At 40.0% G+C, this 24856-nt stretch overlaps 2 protein-coding genes across 3 annotated transcripts in view; one reads left to right on the top strand and one right to left on the bottom strand.

The window, feature by feature from the left end:
• Positions 1 to 2903, bottom strand: part of atrip (ATR interacting protein) — a 38856-nt gene extending 35953 nt beyond the window's left edge. Inside the window, exons 1-2 of one of the 2 annotated variants that reach the window (XM_078414029.1) lie at positions 2861 to 2903; positions 1598 to 1743 (exon numbers count right to left, since the gene is read on the bottom strand). The gene's annotated coding sequence lies outside the window, so the exon portion shown is untranslated. The remainder of the gene's footprint in view (positions 1 to 1597; positions 1744 to 2860) is intronic. The other variant, XM_078414028.1, reaches the window with a different exon arrangement.
• An 18293-nt stretch (positions 2904 to 21196) lies between these two features.
• On the top strand, positions 21197 to 23031 carry LOC144601597 (protein BTG1). The gene is made up of 2 exons (XM_078413806.1): positions 21197 to 21841; positions 22162 to 23031. Exons 1-2 carry the CDS (start codon positions 21697 to 21699, stop codon positions 22503 to 22505), a joined length of 489 nt encoding a protein of 162 aa, XP_078269932.1. The 5' UTR covers positions 21197 to 21696; the 3' UTR covers positions 22506 to 23031.
• The last annotated feature ends 1825 nt before the right edge of the window (positions 23032 to 24856 follow it).

Below are 24856 nucleotides of genomic sequence, written 5' to 3'. Positions count from 1 at the left end.
TGCCACCAAAGTGGATAACCTCACATTTATCCACATAATCCTGCATCTGCCATGCATCTGCCCACCCAATCTATCCAAGTCACCCTACAGTCTCACAGCATCCTCCTCACAGCTCGCTCTGCCACCCAGCTTTGTGTCATCTGTAAACTTGGAGATGTTACATTTAATTCCTTTGTCTAAATCGTTTATATTGTAAATAACTGGGCTCCCAGCACTCAGCCTGGCGAGTTGATAGTAAATTGATTGCAGATAGATAGTGAAAAAAAATTCTAACAGAGGGCTGATAAAGTGAGGGGTTAGAATGGATCTGAGGGGAAACTCAGATGGCGGTTGGAGTCTGGAACGCACTATCGGACAAGGTGGTGGAGCCAGATACTCATACAACATTTAAGAAAGATCACAATAAGAACTTAAATGACAGAGGTATAGAAGGCTATGGAACATACACAGAGAAAAGGAGTTAGTGTACACAACAGATGGCATGCATATGATGGGCCAAAGTGCCTATTTCTATGCTCTATGACACTATGTCCCAAGCAGATCAACAATTATCCTAAAATCCAGTGACTAAAAACCTAATTTGCTCAATTCTTTCTTATAAGACAAAGATTTTGTTCCAGGAATCAACCTGCTGAACCTTCTCTGAATTACCTCTAAATCCAGAATATCCCTCCTTAAATAATGTTCAATACTGTACCAAAGGTCCAGGGACTTGCAAAGAGTGTGTAGTTACAGCAGGACTTTCAAGCATTCAAAGTCTTCAATTCCCTTTGCATGTAAGTAAAACATTCCATTTGCCTTCCTAAATATTTGCTATCCTTCACATTTTTATATATTTTTACAACATTGAAAGCTGTTTGGCCCATTGAGTTATATGCTGATTCTCAAAGCAAATACATCAATCCTATTTCCCCACTTATTTTTCTCCAACCTATTCTCTTTCTAATGCCCATCAACTCCACCCCAATTCTCCTTCTACACAAGGGATAGTTTACAGAAACCAATTAATTCTACCAATCAACATGCCTTTGAAATGTAGGAGGAAACCAGAGCACCTGGGAATATCCACAGGATCACAAGAAGGTGGAACAAACACCAGACAGACAGCACGAGATCAGGATTGAACCGAGGCCCTAGAGCTGTGCACCAGTACTACCTGCTATATCCACATGCTAACTTTCAATATTACTTATACAAAGAGATCCTTTGCACAATTCTACAATCCCCACATATTCTACAATCTCTCTCCATTCAAACAGAAGTCTTCCCAAGTATAACAGATAACCTCACACTTCCCTATATATATTCTGTCTGCAACTATGTTCTACTACATCCCTTTGCAGACAATTTGCATGCTTCTTCGACCTACCTTTGCTTCTGGTGGAACATGCCTTTCTTTTTCCCCCTTTTTGCTTTCATTCGAATATTCTGGCATGCTCAATGTATCTCAGTATACCTGAACATACTTTACAATATTTGCAACTCATTACATATAGCTTAACAGTCCATTCAATGTCTACCACCATATTGCTCCTTTGTTTCAGCTTTTGCCAACACACCCACCTCCTCCCACCTTCTGTTTCTCAAACTAACTTACTTTCTTGGTGTTCAAGAGTCTTCAAGTTGAAACATTAACTGGTGTCTCTTTCCATATTTTCAACATCACTTCCCGAGTTCCAGCATTTCTTCTTTTGTTTCAAATTCCTGCATCTGCAGTTGTTTTCTTAATTTCTGGATCTATTTCTGCCAGCATGGCTCAATAACAAATTAAAATTCACACAAGGCAAGGATTCTAATGGAAAATAAACACTGCAAATAGAGAATTTATACTATTCTACGTTATCACATCCCAATCTCCCTTGCTACATACAGCACAGGAACAAGCCCTTCAGGCCACGATGTTTGTGCCAAACATGATGCCAAGACCAAATCTTATCTGCCTGAACTTAATTCATATTCTTATGCCTCTCTATCTCTATGTTGTTATGGTCCTTATATTTTTTAATCTGCACTTTCTCCGTAGGTGTAACACTATATACTGCACTTTATTTTTTCTTTTGCACTAACTGATGTACTCAAATATGGCATAGTTTTGGTGGATAGCATGCATAACAAAGTTGTCCACTCTATCTCAGTGTCCTCAGCCCATCACATGGTCAGGGTTAAAGAATCAGGAACACAAACCGTCAATGTCAAAAATCAGGAGTGCACAAGTTGATGAAAAACGACCAATTGTTCAGGCAGAACTGGCAGAAAAATAAGTTTCTATTTCAGCTTGATGCCACTGCATAAGAAGAAAATATTGCAGACTTTCACTTTTTCTTCTTTCCCACATCCTCCCTGGTAGATATGCTGCTTGCCCCGTTGAGTTACTCCAGCATTTGTGTATCTATCTCCCTGATACTTGATTAAAACATGTAATGCCTGTAAGACTTTTCTTATATTCCACGAGACCACGAGAGCTCAATGTTTTCACCAAAGAAGGTGCCAAGCCGATTGAGCGTTTCCAGCGTGTTCTGGTTAATGTACAGGTAGGAAAGTGCGTGTCTATCTTAAGAGTTCGCATTGAAAATAGACACAAAATGCTGGAGTAACTCCGCGGGACGGGCAGCATCCTTGGAGAGAAGGAAAGGGCGACGTTTCATCCATTCCTCTCTCCAGAGATGCTGTATGTCCCGCTGAGTTACTCCAGCATTCTATGCCCATCGTGGGTTCCAACCAGCATCTGCAGTTCTTTCCTACACATTAGAGTTCGCATCTCTTTATTGTACAAATCAATGGCTGGGACAAGGTGGCTTGTGCATGCACCGCGTCGCTGCGAGGAATTGAAAGGCTGCAACGTTCCAGATCCAATACTCACCGGCTCTTAAAACGCCAGAAGCCAGTTGCCGCCAACCATGTTGTCCGCAGCTGGCAACGCGACCTCGCCACAGCCAATCGCCGCTTCACTTCTCCCCGGCACCCTCCCGCTCACGTCCCTCCATCAGGCGCTCCGATTGGTGCTCCGGGCGCCCACGGTCTCCTGCAAGGTCCAAACGGGACGGTCCTGCAACGCGTTTTGAATCACTGAGAATAATGCTCTGTGCAAACTATTTTTTAAACTTGTGGAGAATATATATATATATACACCATATATATATATATTTTGTGTCTATCTTCGGTTTAAACCAACGTCTGCAGTTCCTTCCTACAACAAAAGGTCAGTGTTTGGCAACCGGGAGATCGCGTAGCCCAAGGCTCAGCGAAAACGCTTGGTCTCACCGATATACAAGAGTCTACACCTGGAACAGCGGCCTGTAAAACTCTATCACCTAGCCTACAGCAACAATGGACCATTGTGGGCTCCACCTTTCTTTGATCATCATTACTTTATGCATATCTTTCATTCATTTGTTCCATATCTCTCTATATCACCGTCTATTTGTCTCGTTTCTCTTTCCCCTGACTCTCAGGCTGAAGCAGGGTCTTGACCTGAAACGCATCTATTCCTTTTCTCCAGAGATACTGCCTGACCCATTGTCGTTACTCCAGCTTTTTTGTGTCTATCATCAGTTTAAACCAGTTCCTTCCTGCACAATGTTAACATTGTTGTGTTCATATTTCTTCAGTCTCACTTTTCCCCAACTCTATAATCTACTCCAGTCCTTTTATTCTCTAATATATATGGTTTCATTCCCAAATTCTGGTAGCTTGTGTTGCAACCGACTTCAAGTATCACTGATGCTGTAGTTCCCAACTAAATCCTCTGTCACTCTCTTCCTCAAAACCTAGTTCTTTGACCAAACTTTTGAGCATTTACTCTGATATCCTATGGGATGAGCATCATCAGTTTCCTTTTGATAATTGTTCTGGATAGTTCTGGTGCATCCATACAATATCAGTTCTGTACTCAATTTCCTATTTGGGCTGCACTTTATCAAAATCTATCAGGGCCAGGTCTTAGGAAGAATGACTGCACAACTATTCTCAGCAGACACATACCAACAATAATATTGGTTTGCCTCAGATCCGAAGATACAGCTCAACTGTGCTGGTAGCTGCAGTTTACCAAAATGGAAATTTATTAGATGAAACCAGTTTTATTCTCGTCTAGACCTGCTCGTAGTTTAAGATTCTGACCCTTGTTGGAAAAGTCTCTGTCCTGATCACTAGAATATCCAGCTCCGTTGTGGGAGCAGTAAACTAGAGGTGGAAAATGTCCAGCTCGTATCAGCAGAATTCTGTTGCTGTGATTCAGAACTTGATATTTCTTCATTTGGATAAAGTTAATGCACATTTTATCTAACACCATCCACTGCTGTTTCCTATTTTGTGTCATTATATGTGAACTTTGTCAGAGTCTGTCATTGATTGATAAAAAATTTCAGCTCTGCACTCAATTTCCTATTTGGGCTGCACTTTATCAAAATCTATCAGGGCCAGGTCTTAGGAAGAATGACTGCACAACTATTCTCAGCAGACACATACCAACAATAATATTGGTTTGCCTCAGATCCGAAGATACAGCTCAACTGTCAAAAAATTAATAGAGCACAGCTTTGTGTCCTGATGGCAGTGGGCAGTTTTTAGCTAGAACGGTTTGGGTTTAAATTTCATTAGTTAAGTACTTATTTATGTAGAGCTACATTTTCCACAATTCACAGCAGTGAAGTTACCCCATTTCTGATACCACAGAGCTTGATGCACACCTGCTCACTTCAACTAATTTTAATGAAAATTTGTAAATTTACTCACTTTACCAAGTTTCCCCTTTTTATTAAATATGATCCTTTAGTTATTTTGATGAAAAATGAAATCACTATTAATTTCATTCCAGATATTTGATTGAAATAAACAATAGATTTGTGTCGTATACAGTGCTGCCAGTTTGACCCACGGAAAGCTTTTGGAACCTCACTACACCAAATAAGCATTGCAGGTCACTTGATACCCAACACAAATCCCACTTTATCAAGTTAAATATGTGGTCACTCCAAAGGCTGTTAAGGATCATTGCACAAAAAAAGCAGGCTAGAATGTCCTAGGAATTATCCAGCCATGGCACAGAGTTTTCTGAAAATTTCTAGAGACTAGAAAAATGCAGAATCTGGAATATTGAGCAAAATACAAAATGTTGTCCATTTCCTCTACTAATGTTCCCTGACCTGTCAAGTTACTACAGCACTTTGTGTTCTGAAAAATACTGTCTTCATCCAGAACTTAGATCACTGATACATGCACTCAACATCAGCCACTAGTGACCTTCCTATAATCATATCACACCCTACATTCTTCTTTTGTACGTTCAGGAATTTAGCACAAGGTTATCCAGTCTTTTTGTTTTTTGTTGTTCTTTCATGAGATGTGCCCATCATTGTTAAGGGCAGAAACATTTGTCCATCCATAATCTTTCTGATAAGATATTGGTGAGCCAGCAACTTTTGAGACTGTCTGTGAGTGGAAGATAATCTCAGAGTGATGTTTCGTAGAAGAGAGGGACTGCCCAACTACACTTGGAACCTGAAGACCAAGAGATTTGAAGGTAATCTTCTTGGAAAGTTCCCAGATATGCAGGAGATGAATTCCAGTGTCCTGGTCGATATTTATGTGTTAATGGACATAACTAAATGTATACCTACTTAGTTTATACTGACTACTAAATACTATATTTAGACAAATAGAAATAAATGCCAAATACAAGGGTCCCGACCCAAAATGATACCTATCCATATTCTTCAGGGATGATGTCTGGCCCGCTCAGTTACTCCAGCACATTGTTCTCTTTTTTTGTAAACCAGCATCTGCGGTTCCTTGTTTCTCCAGGTTACTTAATGTGATGGAATGCTTTCCATTTAGAATACTTAAAAGGTGAACATAACCTCAGACAAATCAGTCCATCCATTGGCACCCATAAACCATTTTAAGCATTTACCCCTTCTGCCCCACCATTTCTTTGACTGCATCTTGCATTCATATCCTCTCCTGCCATAGAGAGAAAACATTCACTGCAAGCTCCCTCACTCGGTACATACCATACCAACATGGACATATATAATTCATGGGTCAAAATCCTGGAAACCTTAACAGAATATCACCGTAAGATTACCTTAAACTCACAGTGTAGCCATCAAAGCTGGTGGGTCACCACTATCTTATCAAAAGTATTGGGGATGGAATAAAGTTGTTGGCTGTCGCTGGCACATCTCATGAAACAGCAACAGAAAACATAAAGGCAACTATAACCTTGTGCTATATTCTTGAACTTATAAAAAAAATGTGGGTTATGATATGATTTCAGGAAGGACACCACTGCCTGAAAAACAAACATTTAAATTCTGATAAATTGAGGGAGGCAGGGAGTACAAGTATACTGAATATTTCCGGAAATAGATATCTACCAAAATATTAAAACAAAGCCATGAATATGGTTCTAAATAAAGTAAGGAATAAAACTGGAGCATCAAACCATCTGCTACAGAAACTCAAGGGGGTTGAGCAGCATCTGTGAATCAATATAAAGTTGTCACTGTAATAAGTTTCAATATGTGTCTTCTAACTAATCATACACAACAGAAACAGGCCTCTTGACCCACCATGTTTATGCCAGCTGTCATGTGTCAATCTATAGGGCGGCACGGTAGCGCAGCGGTAGAGTTGCTGCTTTACAGCGAATGCAGCGCCGGAGACACAGGTTCGATCCTGACTACGGGTGCTGCACTGTAAGGAGTTTGTACGTTCTCCCCGTGACCTGCGTGGGTTTTCTCCGAGATCTTCGGTTTCCTCCCACACTCCAAAGACGTACAGGTATGTAGGTTAATTGGCTGGGTAAATGTAAAAAAAAAAAAATTGTCCCTAGTGGGTGTCGGATAGTGTTAATGTACGGGGATCGCTGGGCGGCACGGACTTGGAGGGCCGAAAAGGCCTGTTTCCGGCTGTAGATATATGATATGATATGATATACTAATCCCACTTACCATCCTTACCACCCACAGATGCTGCTCGACCCATTGAGTTCCCACAGATTGTTTGTTCCTCAAAATTCCAACATCTACAGTTACTTGTGTCTCCAAGGAATAAAACTGATTGTACATACTCAGTTTACAATTTTTGGTATGTAGCTTACCAGAAAATAAACCAGAAGGAAATTTGAAGCCATTTTATTATTTTTGGAATGAATGTTTAAAAACAAATACTCGATACAAGTTGATTTTCTTGATTCTAGCTTCATCTAAAACCTGATTTAAGTATATCAAATCTCTTACCTATCAAAAATGGAACTACATTTCAAACTGATTAATTGAGTGTGCCGCATATTTAGAAAGTGCAGGGCTGTTTTTTGAGGATGCAAAAAAAGCACTACATAAGCCTTAAACATTTATTATATTATTTTTACTGTCCATCCTGGGCATTTGAACTTTCCAGCTAGAAGTACAAGATGTTGTTTAGTATTCTGAAGCCTTTTGCACAGGGAACCAATACTAATCAACAGTACTGTTCTAAAAAAAACAGTCTATTTGCTTCAAGTGTTTCACTCTGCACAAATAGCAAAAATATCACTTGCTAGTTAATTAGTTTCTGGAGAAGATGAACGGCGGCACGGTGGCGCAGCGGTAGAGTTGCTGCCTTACAGCGAATGCAGCGCCGGAGACTCAGGTTCGATCCTGACTATGGGCGCCGTCTGTACGGTGTTTGTACGTTCTCCCCGCGACCTGCGTGGGTTTTCTCCGAGATCTTCGGTTTCCTCCGACACTCCAAAGACGTACAGGTATGTAGGTTAATTGGCTGGGTAAATGTAAAAATTGTCCCTAGTGGGTGTAGGACTAATGTTGGTGTGCGGGGATCGCTGGGCGGCGCGGACCCGGTGGGCCCAAGGGCCTGTTTCTGTGCTGTATATCTAAATCTAAATCTAAATCTAAAAAAAAAATCCCAGAAACTACAATACACAAATCAGTCTGGATGTTTTACTTTTAATCCAGCATGTGTGGAAACATATTCTAACTAAATTGCTTGTTGATGTGCACTGTGGAAAATTAGATGTTATTTTATTCTGTGTTCAATAATCCCAATACACTCCCAATTCAATGTATACCTAGAAAGTAGTCTCTCCAGCAAACAACTATGAACATAAATGTGATATTTCTACATTATATATTTGTACACTGTGTTCAAGTTTTGCAAGAAGCAACAGTATTCTGCAATCCTCAACAACAGATGCATGCTACTAACTATATTCCATTTAAACGAATAATTTCACAGTCCAGTAAGATGTAAACAGAATTATCAACATCGGGAAATATTTGAAGTGGGATGTCTGTGGATGAAATGCTACAGTTTATAAAGCCTATTCAATTTCGTGACAGAGTCAAAGTATCTTTCATAAAATTATTTTCAAACTATCGTTCTGCTCATTGCTGTTTTGTAAAGACTTGCTGTGCACAGGTTGCCTGTCATGTTTGCCGACAGAACCACAGGGACCACACTTCAAAGGTGATTAATTAGCTGTGAAATACTGTTGAATATCCTCAGGACCATAAAGCAGTATAGTACTGGAATGTATTTCTTTTCTTGTATCTATTTTGAATTGTGTGACCAATGGATTTAGCCTCATGATCTGGACTGAGTATTTCTGTCTTCTCCACATTCTTTCCTCTTCAATCTCACTGCAGCTGCTACATGAAAAGATTTGAAGAAACAAACCCATTGTACAAAACAATGTTGTTTTATTGCACATGATAATGCCAGAATGCATATACATGCTGTCTTTAATGTTAGAAATTGAATGAAAGAAGATATTAGCACAGGTATCAAGAAGGATGTTGTGATTTACTTTTGTCACCGGATAAGTTTCGATGTGTATCTCATAAAGTAATGAACCATAGAAAGAGGGCTTTTGCACCACCATATTTATACTGGCCATCAAGTACCAATCTATACTGATCTCCGAGACCAGAATTTGTTGCATAGCCAACTTTCTTAGACGATTCAAGTATTCACCCAGATGCTTCTTTGGTGCTCTGAGAATACCTGCCTTCAACATCTTCTCAGGTTGTTGAAGTTTGAAGTTCCAGATTTCAAACACCTTCTGGGTGAAAAAGCTTTTCCTCAGATCTGCTCTACACTTCATACACCTCATGTTAAACCTATGTCCTCTGGTCTAAAATACCTCTGTCGTGCTGATTTTTAAAAATCTATCCAATCTATTGCCTTTCGTTATTCTGTACACTTCCATCAGATACCCCCACAGCTTCCTCTGCTCCAAGAAAATCAAACACAGTTTATTCAGTCTCTACATAAGTGAAACATTTCAACCCATGCAACATCTCCTCTACACCCCCTCCAATTCAATGCACCTTCTTCTTTCTCAAAGAAGGAATTTCAAAGCCTTGGGCCTTGAATTTGTATTAAAAACAGTTAGCAATGTTTTAGAGGCCAGAATTAGTGGAACATGGAGTTCCAATTTTGGTTCCAATTTCACAGTGTCAATGCTTAATATTTATTGAGATAATTGTAAAAATCCTTTCTCACTATTAATGATCTTAATTTAAAAGGCAAAGGTTAAAATGTATTTACAAATTTGTTACAGTTAGCTTGGGTACATAATGTTCGAAAGAGTGAAAGTATGTTGAAAAAGAAAATTGCACAATACTAAAAAAAATATGATAAATGATTGGAAAAACACTAGACACATAAATATTATGATGCACATAATGAGTACACACTGCTGTATCCAAATATAAATAAGCTACGAAATGAAATGACTCAAAATGCATTAAAACATAAGATATAATTATTTTCTCAAGCATGCAACATGATTTGATAAAATCACTACAAAGGTAATTACATATGCTATTTTATATCATTTGTAGGAGCCATTTTGCGTTTATTAGCTATCTTAGCATATTATTATATTCCTTGCATCCTCTGTATTAATTTCGGACACCAGGGGGTTGTCGTGAGATAATACTAGTATTACATATATGGACTGGGAGGAACCATGGGAGGGGCCAGAATTATGAGTATAATTTGCCCAGTACTGACGTAATGCTTCAGTGTGACAACGAGGAGTCTGCTGAACAAAGGATTTGGCGGCCCATACAAGTAACATCAGGAGCTGCTAAGATAATAGGGTCTTAGTAGCCATGCAAGTCAAGCCTACTAAACATAGGGTTTTAGTAAGTTTACTAGACCAAGTGGACCCGTTGGGCCCAAACCTCTCCTGCATTGGTGCAGCACCCTCTCGTCCCCCCCACCCCCTCCCCCTCCCTCCCTCCCCCACGCACCTCCCCCTCCCCCCAACTCCATCCCCCTCAACCCCCCTTACCCTCCCCCTCCCTCCCTCCTCCCCCCTCAGGAGATAGATTTAAACTTTAAAATGTGAATAACTTAAAAAATATAACACCAATTTCAATGAAACTTCTTCCATTAGCACCAAAGGGATGACGGTGAGTAAGGTGGGCCTAAAATTGTTGCGCTATGGTGTACCGATTTGGCTGTAGTTCAGGAACACAAACAAACAAATGAGAGTTTTAGTATATAGATATAACAAGATACAAAGGAGTGATGGTGAGATACTAAGTTCTTACCAAACAAGTCAAACAAAGAAGTTAACGACGGGAGATATACTAATCTGTTTTGTATTATTACTTCAATAAACGACGAACTAACTGCAAGTCGTGAAGATCTCTCTGTTGCTGTTATTTGCGTCAAGAACCATCGCTCCTCTCCTTCGTCAACGGTAAGCTTAAGGACTTTATTGGGAAGGACTAAGTTGCCGCTACATCATTAGTCTAAGCTACTCTTTAAAATTGTATTTGGGACAATAAATAATCACAAATGCACAACAAACTGATCTTTTTAGTTTGTATTTGACTTTGGATTTTATGTATTTCAAAAGAAATATGAAATTAAATTCAAAGAGCATACAGTAGTCTCATCAATAATATAAATGTTTAAAAGACTACCATGGTATTCAAACTTTGCTTCCACGCTGCAGTCTGAAGAAGGATCTCGACCCGAAATGACACCCATTCCTTTTCTCCAGAGATGCTGCCTGTCCCGTTGAGTTACTCCACCATTTTGTGTCTACTGCAGCCAAAGTATTCATTCTAAAGAAGTTCAAAGGAAAGTTTTCTGAATCCAAGCTCATGGCAAAGTGTCTTACATATTGTGAATGGGCTTTGTAGAATTTAAGGGGCCCGCTGTCAATGAGCTTCCAGCTATTTAAATGATTACATTTCGGTGTAATTGACATAGAGCATCAACTTTCAAACATTAAAGAAACAATTGGAAAGTTTATTCGCACAAATCACTCTCTGTACTTTGCCAATCATGTGCAAACTTTCAATAAAAAAGCAAAAAGCCAAAAATTTGCACCATTCAAACAGACTTTTCCAGTGACAGATTAAAGAAAGGCAGTCAAACTACTTCGACCAGCACCTTGTTGAAGCTTGAAATTTGTATGATATTGCAGTCTTCTATCAATAAAATCAATTAAATCTTGACTGGTTTTACTCTGTATATTTAAATAATAATTATAACCTGTCGTCTTAAAGCTTCACTCCAGCAGCACAAAAGAACATAACATTATTTTTCTTTCTTTCATTATTCAACATGTCATCTTCTATCCATTGAATGAGAATTCAAAATGACAGAAACACTAATTAGAAAGTTGGCAACCTATATCCACTCTCCACAATATCCTGTGTGCGTATATTAAATACAATGTATTTCTCTGAAAAGGACAGCATTTTTGCTCATTATTCATTTCTACCAAGCAAAAAAACAAACTGCTAGAGTAACTTGTGTAGGAAAGAACTGCAGATGCTGGTTGAAATCGAAGGGACAGTGCCCCCCATAATGTTTGGGACAAAGACCCATCATTTATTTATTTGTCTCTGTACTCCACAATTTGAGATTTGTAATAGAAAAAAAATCACATGTGGTTAAAATGCATATTGTCATGTAAATGAAAGTAGTCATGCTTCGTATTTTGTTGCATATCCTTTGCTTGCAGGGACTGCTTGAGGTCTGCGATTCATGGACATCACCAGTTGCTGGGTGTCTTCTCTGGTGATGCTCTGCCAGGCCTGTATTGCAGTCATTTTTAGCTTATGCTTGTTTTGGGGGCTAGTTCCCTTCAGTTTTCTCTTCAGCATATAAATTTAAAAGGCATGCTCAATTGGGTTCAGATCGGGTGATTGACTTGGCCACTCAAGAATTTACCATTTTTAGCTTTGAAAACTCCTTTATTGCTTCAGCAGTATGTTTGGGATCATTGTCTTGCCGTAGAATGAACCGTCGGCCAATGAGTTTTGAGGCATTTGTTTGAACTTGAGCAGATAGGATGTGTCTCTGCACTTCAGAATTCATTATGCTACTACCATCAGCAGTTGTATCATCAATGAAGATAAGTGAGCCAGTACCTTCAGCAGCCATACATGCCCAGGCCATAACACCCCCACCACCGTGTTTCACAGATGAGGTGGTATGCTTTGGATCTTGAGCAGTTCCTTCTCTCCTCCATACTTTGCTCTTGTCATCACTCTGATATAAGTTAATCTTCGTCTCATCTGTCTACAAGATCTTTTTCCAGAACTGCGGTTGCTCTTTTAAGTACTTCTTGACAAACTGTAACCTGGCCATCCAATTTTTGCGGCTAACCAGCGATTTGCATCTTGTAGCGTAGCCTCTGTATTTCTGTTCATGAAGTCTTCTGCGAACAGTGGTCATTGACAAATCCACATCTGACTGCTGAAAAGTGTTTCTGATCTGTTGGACAGGTGTCTGGGGATTTTTCTTTATTATAGTGAGAATTCTTCTGTCATCAGCTGTGGAGGTCTTCCTTGGCCTGCCAGTCCATTTGCGATTAGTAAGGTCACCAGTGCTCTCTTTCTTCTTAATGATGTTCCAAACAATTGATTTTGGTAAGCCTAAGGTTTGGCTGATGTCTCTAACAGTTTTATTCTTGTTTCTCAGTCTCATAATGGCTTCTTTGATTTTCATTAGCACAACGTTGGTCCTCATGTTGATAAACAGCAATAAAAGTTTCCAAAGATGATGGAAAGACTGGAGGAAAGACTAGGTGCTGAAAGCTCTCTTATACCTGCATTAACAAGGCATTTAAACACACCTGACCAATTACAAATACCTGTGAAGCCATGTGTCCCAAACATTATGGTGCCCTGAAATGGGGGACTATACATAAACACAGCTGTATTTTCTACATGGTGAAACCAAAATATATTAAAATACCCTTTAATAAAATCTGACAATGTGACATGTGATTTTTTTCCTATTACAAATCTCAAATGGTGGAGTACAGAGGCAAATAAATAAATGATGAGTCTTTATCCCAAACATTATGGAGTGCACTGTTCCTTTGATTTCAACCAGCATCTACAATTTTCTTACCAATTTGAATTAACTTATTTATCAATCGTACTATTTTTCTGTCCAGAAAATGGACCGAGGCATTAGAAGCATTGTTTTCTGAAGATAACATACCAGCTTAACTAAGGTATGTGGCCAGAAAATATTGGCGTGAAATCAATTCAAAGACGTGTGAAGTAAAGAAAATAATAGAGCAAACAAGGGCGTTTGGTCAAGTACTGAGATCATTGGAGGATCAATGAATCGTGTATGTATGTCTACAAATGCTTAAAACAGTAAGTCTTGAAGAGAAAGGTTGAAGAAGGCATAAAAGAGATTTTCCATTATTACTCTAATTTTAAGAGCCAGGAGATTACGTTAGAACTGTATAAAACATTAATTGAGCCACAGCTGGGGCAGCAAGTGCAGTCCTGATTACCAAATTTCAAGAAATATGTGAATGTTCTTCAGATGATACAGAGAGGTTTTATGAAGATGCCACAAGAGCTATGGATATGGGTAAAGATTGCATTGCGGAGGGTTGCTTTCATTGGGACACAGCAAAGTTGAGGTGTATAAAGTTATGAGGTTGTGAAGAGGATGGAAAGGCCACAACAAGATGTAAACAGGTTAAGTGAGGAGCAAGTGCTGCCCCCCCCCCCATGGATAGTGTGACAAATTACAGAAACTGACTATCCATAATGTCCACGGGTATCCAAATGAGTAAACCCTGAAACTGAAACTGTCCCTATGAATCTTCCCCATTAATTTCCCTACCACTGATGTAAGGCTCACTTTCCTATAATTTTTTGTTCCCTTTTTGTTCCTCCTCTCTTTTTAAACAAAGGAACAACTATAACAATTTTACAGTCTTCTGTGACCTTGTCCAGTGGTAAAGAGGATACAAAGGTCTCAATCAAGGCCACAGAATTCTCTTCCCATATCTTGGATAGATCCAAGCATGCCCTGTGGACCTATCCAACCAAATGATTTTTCAGAACATACAATACCTCCTCCTTCATAATATTGACATGCTGAAAAATATCAACATACCCCTCCCTAATCTCACCATCATCCTTGTCCTTCTTCACGATGAATACCAATGCAAAGCACTCATTAAAGACCTCACCCACTTCCTCTTTCTCCAATAAATAAATTCACTCATTGTCCTTGAATGGAACTACCCCTTCCCTAGTGGCCCTCTTGCTACTAATATACTGAAGTGCCTTGGGATTCTCCTTAATCCCACTGTCCCAACAGTTTTTAGGCCTCCTAATTCCTTATTTGTTATTTTCTGCTTTCTTTATATTCCTCAAGGGCGTTGTCCCATTTTAGCTTCCGAAACCTTTCAAATGCTTCCTTTGCTTTTTGATGAAATTCATGACATCTCGTCATATCAGGATCCTGAACTTTGCAATCCTTAACTATCTTCCTCAGTCAGTGACATGCTGGTCATGAACTCCAACCAGCTGGCCTTTAAAAGACTCCTACGTGCCAAATGTGAATTTATCCTCAAACATCCATTGCTAAACTACATATTCCACCTCCTGCCTAATGCAATTGTAATTAGTCTTTCCTTAATTTAGCATTTTCAACTGAGGACCAGTCTTGTCCTTATCTTTAACTATAACTGTCTGAAAACTAAGCAAATTATGATTTCTATTCCCACTCTGCACTGGACCACTTGGACAATAAGAACACATAAATCCAGCAACATCGAATACAGCCTGTTTAGGAAGGAACTGCAAGATGCCGGTTTAGACTAAAGATAGTCATAAAATGCTGGAGTAAGTCAGCCAGTCAGGCAGCATTTCTGGGGAGGTGACGTTTTGGGTCGAGACCCTTCTTCAAACACTTGGCTCTTCACTCTTCAGAATTATGTACTATTAGTAGAATCAAGTACTATTCTGTTTTCTTCAGAATGCAGCATGGCGTTCAACACCATCATCCTCTCAAAACATATTTTCAACCACAGAGAACTGGGTCGCGACTCATCCCTATATAATTGGATCCTGAACTTCCTCAGACCAGAATCAGTAAAAGGAGGCATCAAGACATCCTCCTTGATTACCATAAAAACAGGAGCATCTCAAGGCTGTGTAGTCAGTGCCCTTCTCTACTCTCTCTATACCCATGACAGTGCAGCCATCTTTAACTTTCTCAACAATACCGTTATTGGATGAAAAATGGGTAATGATCAATGAGAGTACAGGAGGGGGATTGAAAATTGGATTAAACAGTGCTAGAACAACTATCTTCCTCTCAACATCAGCAAGACCAAGAATCTAATTGTTGACTTTAGGAGGGAAAAACTGAGGGTCTACGAACCACTCTTCATTGATGGGATGGCAATGGAGTGAGAAGTTCCTTGATGTGTATATCTCTGCAAAATCAGTCCTGGGCCGAGCATATCAGTGCCATCGCAAAGAAAGCTCATCCATGCCCCACCCTCCTATGACAGTTGAGAAGATTCAGTATGTCGATGAATTCATTATATTGATTTCAAACTTCTTCAGATGTACGGTGGACAGCATACTGATTGCTTGCAGCATAGCCGGGTTCGGCAAATCAAACGTCTAGGAACAAAGGAGAGTGGTAGACACTGCCTGGTCCATCATGTACTGAGCTCCCACCATGGAAAGGATCTATTGTAGGCTCTCCAAAAAAAGCAGCCAATATGACCAAAGAATGACACCACACTCTCATTTTGCAGTTACCAACGGGAAGAAGGTGCTGGATCCTGAAACGGTGACTATCAGGTTCAAGAAAAGCTTCTTATCAGCAACTATCATGCTCTTGAACCCTACACAATGTTAACCTCAGCAAATATGATCTTCCATTGACTGTGTCCCTACAATGCAACCACTATGGGCTTCGTTTTTTTTTGTTGCACTATTATGGTTAACTTGTATTATGGTTATTAATTTATTATATTTTGATTATTATACATTATCTATGTATTATTGCATTTACAGGCCTATTAAGTTGCAAGTAAGAATTACATTGTTCCGTTGTCAAATTATATGACAATTAAAACACAAGTGATTTTTGACTCTCTTGAATATATTGCCTCAATGAAACTATGACCACCTGGCCTGATTCATTCCCAAGTTTCTGGTCTTTCATGGCCCTTTGCACAGTTAAATCTTCCACATCTTGTTATAAGAAACCCAACTGAATGTTCTTAATAAAGTCTGCCTCTTCTATGCCTCTGGCACCAAGGGAGTCCCAGTTAATATTGTGTTAGGTCAAATCACCCACGACAACAACCCTGTTCATTTTATGTATTGGGATTTGTGGGTTTGCAAAATTCTGGTTTGCAGTGCAGCAAGTAATTAGAAAAGTTAAAGGGATGTCGAAATTTATTGCAAGGGAATGGAACAGAAAACGAGGGAGTTTATGCTCTAATTATATAAACCCATGGTGAGATTGCATCTGGAATTGTGACTTCAGCATCAGTCTCTTCTTTAAAGGAAGATTTATTAATTGAAACCAGTTTGGAGATTACTTTCTAGGTTAAAACCAAGAAAGTAATCTGGTTATATTTGTAGAATTCTCTGCCACAGAAGGCAGTAGAGGCCAATTCACTGGATGAATTTAAAAGAGAGTTAGATATATCTCTTGGGGCTAGCGGAATCAAGGGATATGGGGAGAAGGCAGGCACGGGTTACTGATTGTGGATGATCAGCCACGATCACAATGAATGGCGGTACTGGCTTGAAGGACCAAATGCCCTCCTTCAGCACCTATTTTCTATGTTTCTATGTCATAGGGAAAGGTTGGAAAGCTAGGTCTGCATCTTCTGGAGTTTTGAAAAAAGAAAGGATACTCTATAGAAACACACCAGATCATGAGAAACCTTGACCGGGTGAGTAGGAAAAAGAAGTTTCTTTCTACTCACTTGTGCGTGAATTGAGAACTAGGGGGCCATTGAAGTAAGCGGTCATCCATTTACAATAGAGATGACGTGAAAGATTTCCACTTGGAAGATTGAGTTCTCAGAGCAGTTAAAACAGTCTTTAATATTTTTAAGATGAGGTAGATTGATACTAAAAAGGCTACTGCCAGGAGCGAAAGGTTATTGCATCCAGAGAGGCATGGAGAGTTTAGTTTGTGTTCAGATCATCCACCTGGGTGGTCAAATGACCTCCCTTGCTCCTAATTCATATATATGAGGGACCTTGGTGAAATGACGAGGATGGATTGTTACTCCTTTATAGAGAGATTAGTCAATGGCCAAAAAAGTAAAGTCATTGTTTGTGAGAATTAGACAGATTGAGGGTGCGAGTTTAGAATTCAGTGTGGTTGAGTAGCAGAGGCAGAAATCCTCACATAGTTAAAAAATACTTGAAATGTTGCAACTAACAAGATTAAGGACTTAAACTCAGTCAAGAGTCTGTTTTTATAGGCCACCATTCCAGGCCAGATGGCCTCCTTCTGCACCAAGAATCACTACAAATTTCAAATGATTATTGAAAAAAACGATTTAACAGCATGAGGTATCGTGTGTAATCCAGATCTCATCACTTTACTTCACAGAAATGTGCTCAAATAAATGGGGGAAATCACTGAACAAAAACAGGAGCAGAAGCTTTTGATGAACTTCACTTATTACCCCTCATTCAAAACCTTCAGTGCAGAACAGCTGAATGAGCTCAAAGTTGGGAATTCCAAGGTTTAATAATTGGGTTGGGAATTACCCATGTCCTACAAAACAGCCAAAATTAAGTTACTGACGTTTACACAAGGACAAAAGCATCCAAGGAAAAAAAATATATACAAAGATAATGTTACAAACCATTGAACTGGCAAGCTTTCTGGAAAATAAATAGCAAAGTCCAAATTATTTGTGTTGCAATAATTTCTGAAATCACTGTTTCTCATTAGAGGACATTATAGATCAGTACGAAATCACTTTAGAGAACAGGGTACAACACAGGAATAGGCCCTTCAGCCCACAATTTATGTGCCAAACGCAATGCCAAGGCAAACTCTTATCTGCCTGCACATAATACATAAAACATAGGAACAGGATTAGACCATTTGACCCATCGAGTCGATTCCACTATTCCATCATGTATGACTCATTTTCACCTAGCCCAAAGCTAACAATGTTCCTTCATCTTCATTCCTTTTTTGCATATCTTTCATTCATTCGTTCTATCTCTCATTTTCCTTTCCCCCGACTCTCAATCTGAAGTAGGGTCTCGACCCAAAACGTCACCTATTCCTTCCCTCCAGAGATGCTGCGTGACCAGCTGAGTTACTCCAGCATTTTGTGTCTATCTTCAGTTGCAGTCCCTTCCTACACATTCCATCGTGGCTGATCTATTTTTCCCTTCTCAACCCCACTACGCTCCTGCCTTCTCCACGCAACCTTCTACCACTAATCAAGAGCCTATCAATTGCCGATTTAGACAAGAAACTTCCCTGTATATCTAGAGAAAGAAAAGGGGGTGGAAAATATACACGTGCAGAGTAGGAGGAGGCAGCATCACATGTGGCACAGCACTGAGGGGCCTGCTGAAGCTCTGCTCACACCTGTCCCTATATGTCCTCCCTCAACTGCGTCCAAGGACCCCGACAGTCTTTTCAAGTGAGGCAAAGGTTCACTTGCACCTCATCCAACCTCATCTACTGTATCTGCTGTTCCAGGTGTGGATTCCTATAAATAGGCGAGACAAAATGCAGGCTCAGTAATTGTTTCGCTGAACACCTCCGCTCAGTACTCCTAAACCTACAATAGACAATAGACAATAGGTCCAGGAGGAGGCCATTCGGCCCTTCGAGCCAACACCGCCATTCAATGTGATCATGGCTGATCATTCTCAATCAGTACCCCGTTCCTGCTTTCTCCCCATACCCCCTGACTCCGCTATCCTTAAAAGCTCTATCCAGCTCTCTCTTGAATGCATCCACTGCCTTCTGAGGCAAAGAATTCCACATATTCACAACTCTCTGACTGAAAAAGTTTTTCCTCATCTCAGTTCTAAATGGCCTACCCCTTATTCTTAAACTGTGGCCCCTTGTTCTGGACTCCCCCAACATTGGGAACATGTTTCCTGCCTCTAACGTGTCCAACCCTTAATAATCTTATACGTTTCAATAAGATCTCCTCTCATCCTTCTAAATTCCAGTGTATACAAGCCTAGTCGCTCCAGTCTTTCAACATATGATAGTCTCGCCATTCCGGGAATTAACCTAGTAAACCTATGCTGCACGCCCTCAATAGCAAGAATATCCTTCCTCAAATTTGGAGACAAAAAACTGCACGCAGTACTCCAGGTGCGGTCTCACCAGGGCCCGGTACAACTGCAGAAGGACCTCTTTGCTCCTATACTCAACTCCTCTTGTTATGAAGGCCAACATTCCATTGGCTTTCTTCACTGCCTGCTGTACCTGCATGCTTCCTTTCAGTGATTGATGCACTAGGACACCCAGATCTCGTCGTACCATTCTAACTTGACACCATTCAGATAATACTCTGCCTTCCTATTCTTACCACCAAAGTGGATAACCTCACACTTATCCACATTAAACTGCATCTGCCATGCATCCGCCCACTCACACAACCTGTCCAAGTCACCCTGCAACCTCATAGCATCTTCCTCACAGTTCACACTACCACCCAGCTTTGTATCATCTGCAAATTTGCTAAAGATACTTTTAATCCCTTCATCCAAGTCATTAATGTATATTGTAAATAGCTGCGGTCCCAGCACCGAGCCTTGCGGTACCCCACTAGTTACTGCCTGCCATTCTGAAAGGGACCCATTTATCCCCACTCTTTGCTTTCTGTCTGTCAACCAATTTTCTATCCATGTCAGTACCCTACCTCCAATACCATGTGCTCTAATTTTGCCCACTAATCTCCTATGTGGAACCTTCTCTCCCGAGATGCTGCCTGACCTGCTGAGTTACTCCAGCTTTTTGTGAATAAATCGATTTGTACCAGCATCTGCAGTTATTTTCTTATACTATTTGTCAAAGGCTTTCTGAAAGTCAAGGTACACCACATCCACCGGTTCTCCCCTGTCAATTTTCCTGGTTACATCCTCAAAAAATTCCAGAAGATTAGTCAAGCATGATTTCCCCTTCGTAAATCCATGCCGACTCGGAACAATCCTGCTACTACTATCCAAATGCTCCACAATTTTGTCTTTGATCTCTCAGTTGCTAAACACTTTAACTCCCCCTCCCATTCCCACACTGACCTTTCTGTCTTGGGCCTCCTCCAGTCAGAGTGAGGCCCAGCGCTGATTGGCAGCACAGCACCTCATATTTTGCTTGGACACCCCAGCAGTATGAATATTGACTTCTCTAAGTTCAAAGTAACCCTCTGTCTCCATTCCTCCCCCTTCCTACTTCTCTAACCAGTCTGACTGCCCCCTGATTACATTTTATCTCTGTATGCCTCGTTGTCATCTAACAATGACCTCTTCTAAAGATAGACATAACCAGCATCTGCAGTTCCTTCCTACACTTGATCTCCTACATTTTCCTTGATTTGGCATCCCCTTTGATGTCTCGTTTTCACACCTGACACTTGCTCTATCTCTGTGTCTCCCTCTCCCCCTGACTCTCACTCTGAAGATGGGTCTCGACCCGAAACGTCACCCATTCCTGCGATCCAGAGATGCTGCCTGACCCGGCGAGTTACTCCGACATTTTATGTGTGTCTTCAGACGACTGACTGAGTTGACAGTGGAGGTGGAGGTGGAGGAGGAGGAGGAGGAGGAGAAACAGCGCATGTGCGTGGTATGCAGATGAGGCATTGTGACGTGGGTGAACCCGGTGATTCGATTGGCTGTGAGGCGGCGTGTGTGAGGTCACAGAGGGGCTGCGCTGCGCTGGCGGTGTTTACAGCTCTGCTGCGGGGTTTTGTGTTGCTGGAGATTGGCCGCGGGTCGCGTCGTTGTCGTCGTCCATGTCTCTTCACCCTCTCCATTCACTCGGCTGTGTGTAAGAAAAAAAAAGTATCTCCCTTAGCCGAGTCTCGTCGTTAGAAAAAAAAAAAACACACAACACAAAAAAAACCCACCCGCACACACCGAAGAGACGCTTTTGTAATCAGGAAAAAAACCCCAGAAAGAGCAAAAAGAAAAAAAAGTCGAATTCGTCGCCTTGATCCGAACAAAAGGGGGAAAGAAAGTCCGTCGTGTTTTGTTTCTGGGCCCAGAGAACAAAACCGAGTAAGAACAAGAGGAAAAGCCTGCTCCGTTCAAAACAATAATTAGTTGCCGACATTTGATTGGACATTTTCTTTGGGTGGGGGTGGGGGGAGAAAAAAAAAGTCGATTGAAGAGAAAGAGAGGATCGTTTTTTTCCCCCTTCTGTTTGAGCCAGCTGATGAGTCCTGGAGAAGAGTTGATCAAAATGAAAACTGAAATCACAACTGCCGTGGGCTTTATCACCAGACTGCTGAGGACGACAGGGCTCATTTCAGACGAACAGCTCCAACATTTCAGCGAGTCGTTGGAGAAAGCTTTGGCAGGTAAGGGGGAAAGGGAAGCGCACACAAGGGTTTTTTTTGGGGGGAGAGGAGTGAGTGAGGGCTGGTGGTGTTTTTGTGTGAAGACCTCCAGAGCGTTGTTACCACAACGTCGACCATTTGCCAAACACCACGAAGGAACCGAAATTGTACCCTTTAGAGGAATATAAATCATGAAAAGTGTGGTTCTATTCTTCCCCTCGCCCCCCCCCCCCTTCTGTCTTACAGAAAGGAACAAAGCGCAGTTGGGTTCACAAAGAAAGCAGAGCAGAACGAATTTTGCAGGTCATTTGAATATAACGTTTGTTGTCTTTGTTTGACAGAACACTACCGACACCACTGGTTCCCCCACATGCCCTGCAAAGGATCGGGCTATCGATGCATTAGGATCAACCACAAAATGGATCCTCTGATAGCAAGGGCGTCCAACATCATCGGGCTCAACAGTCAACAACTTTTTCAACTTTTGCCAAGTGAATTGACTCTGTGGGTCGACCCGTTCGAGGTGTCCTACCGAATAGGTGAAGACGGGTCCATTTGTGTTCTTTATGAAAATGTACCCAGCAGCGCGATCTCCCCCTTGGATAGTATGATAAGTTGCAAGGATGAATTTAGAATTGGCAGATCGAGTCCTTCTAAGAGTTACATGATGACTGTTTCAAGTTAATAATCCATTTACACATACAACTGTTATTGTACAGTATGCAGGCCCCTTTGATAATGTAGTGAAATGTTGATCCCTAGTTAACTTTTAGTGCGACTGCCAAAACCTTTGTTTGATGTGGCCAGTGGCTATATGCAAAACTGTTTTTGCACCACATTAAATTCCTGGATTGTATATTGTAAAAACATGTACAGTCAATGGATAATTGTGTTTTACAGATTTATATTTTAAATATAAACCATGGCTGTTTGTAATAAAACATCAAAATGAATCCATATGATGTGTTCAGGATGTCTTTTAATGACTATGAACTGATTTGATAAAATATCTGCACAGTCTTTGAATTGATACTTTAAACATTGCCGTTTTTAAAAAACTGGTCAGCATAGATGTGATCTCTGAATTTAGAGATGATATATGTGGTCCACTTAATGATTGCATGGTACAGTTTACTGAGTTTGACTTTCCTTTTATTTCTTATTTTGGTATGTTGCAGGAACAGTACTGTACATTTTTTTCTTAAATAATAAAGTACTTTGTTCCACCTAATTTACCACTTTTTTAAAAGTGTTTTTTTAAACATTTTGTAGTGAAACTACAAAACAGGGCAATTTCTACATTCCAGGATTATCTGGAAGTCAGGTACTATGTCAAATGAGATGGTAGTTTTATTATTTGACCACATGAGTCATGGAATGGATGAACAAAAGGATCAAGAATGTAAAAAAAGTAATGGATCTGCAATGGATGCAATCAAGAAGGTAAGTTTAATAAACAAGTAATTGAGTTCCTTAATTTATTCAAAGGTTGAAGGCAACAGGAAGAAAATAGGCATTTGCATTTGTGATGCTTTGAGGTTTTTGCACTAATAAAATAGCTGTTTAAAGTGCAATCAATAGTCTAAATATTAGCATAATTAAATCAAGAGTTGCATGCCAAACACCTTCCTACACCAATTGGGGTTTATTTTCATATTTAACAGATTAGGATTTTATTTCCCTTGTTGCCATTTTGAACATTAGCCAGATATTTCAAAGGAGACACAAGTTCTCAATATAATTTCAATGTGGATTCATTATTCATTTATTACTTGCCAAATTATTTCTGTTCTGAATATGACATAAAGATGTCACGCAGTCGACCTCAGTTCATCCATCCATAGAAAGGAATAGGCTATTCAGTTCCTAGAGTTGGAAGTTGGAAAATTGGCTATTATTACAGCTGGAAATTGGCTATTTCAATTCTATTTACTGGTCTCGGATACATAACCCTTAATATCTCTGCTGAATACATTGCTATCCATTTCACTTTGTAAATTGAGAGATGCTCCATAGATCCCTCCAATTTCATTCTTAAGTAATTCAACAGATTTTTTGCCATTTGGAAGTCTATTCCATTTGAAAGTTAGTACATGAAGTACTTCTTGCTATCAGAGTCTTGCTTTTACTATTCTTATTGTTTTCCATTAGTTGGATATATTGAAAGTCTAATCTCTATAAAGATTTAAATGTCTTTATTTTAAACAAGTTGAAAGGTTTTTTTCCCTGCCAATTGAGTTTTTTAAACTCATTTGAATTAAATGTAACCTATTTTTCCAATTGCTTCATACTATTCTTCTCATTCCAAGTTGACACTTTATGTACTTCTAAAATAATACAATACATTTTTCTAATCATGCATATTCAATGAATGCATGTATCATTCTACATAAAGCAACCTTTAAGCAATGGAGTACAAAGGCCTTAAGGGTATCACTGAGTACCATGTAGCAAGTCTGCATTTCTCATCTGCTGAGGCGTAACATAAGCAACCGAGGCAATACTCCACGGTGAAGAGAGTTCCATATTTTACAACGCTATTTTGCGATATCAGCAGAAGTAAAATAGATATTGTGACTACTGAAAAAAATGAGTTAGGTGTTTCCTTAATTAACAGCAGTTCCTTTGTCATTGGTGTAGCTCAGAATTTCTGTGCCATAAAACAGCATTGAGAAAGGAATGATATGTTCCTGTCACAAGATGACACTTAATTGACCACATAGATTAAGTCTGTTTTGTTGGCAACACAAATGGCTGACTTGTACCATTGGGAGTTCCATTGGGAACCACTAACACTCAGCTGTTTGATTCCCAGGCCACAAATACAGGATGTTCACTGCTTGCACTCGCTTTAAGACCAAGATGTTCTGAATCTTTTACAATTGTTTTAAATTATGTATTTTAATCTTTTGTTTTGCTTTTTAAATTTTGAACTGATTCATTTGTCTTGATTAATCAGTTCATGGTTATGAATGATTGGATGTTGCAACATTATTGGATGTTGGAACATTGGATCTTACGTGTTATTCCTATTGG

The sequence above is a fragment of the Rhinoraja longicauda genome, chromosome 17 (genome assembly GCF_053455715.1).
Source record: "Rhinoraja longicauda isolate Sanriku21f chromosome 17, sRhiLon1.1, whole genome shotgun sequence".
Lineage (NCBI taxonomy): Eukaryota > Metazoa > Chordata > Chondrichthyes > Rajiformes > Arhynchobatidae > Rhinoraja > Rhinoraja longicauda.
Note: the sequence above shows the minus strand (reverse complement) of the source record. Positions and strands in the feature narration are given on the sequence as shown.

Bases quoted from the DNA above. Each gene is read 5' to 3' on its own strand.
- LOC144601597 (XM_078413806.1), top strand. From the start codon at position 21,697: ATGAGTCCTGGAGAAGAGTTGATCAAAATGAAAACTGAAATCACAACT. The intron at 21,842-22,161 runs GTAAGGGGGAAA...TTTGTTTGACAG, and splicing joins GTTGGAGAAAGCTTTGGCAG to AACACTACCGACACCACTGG.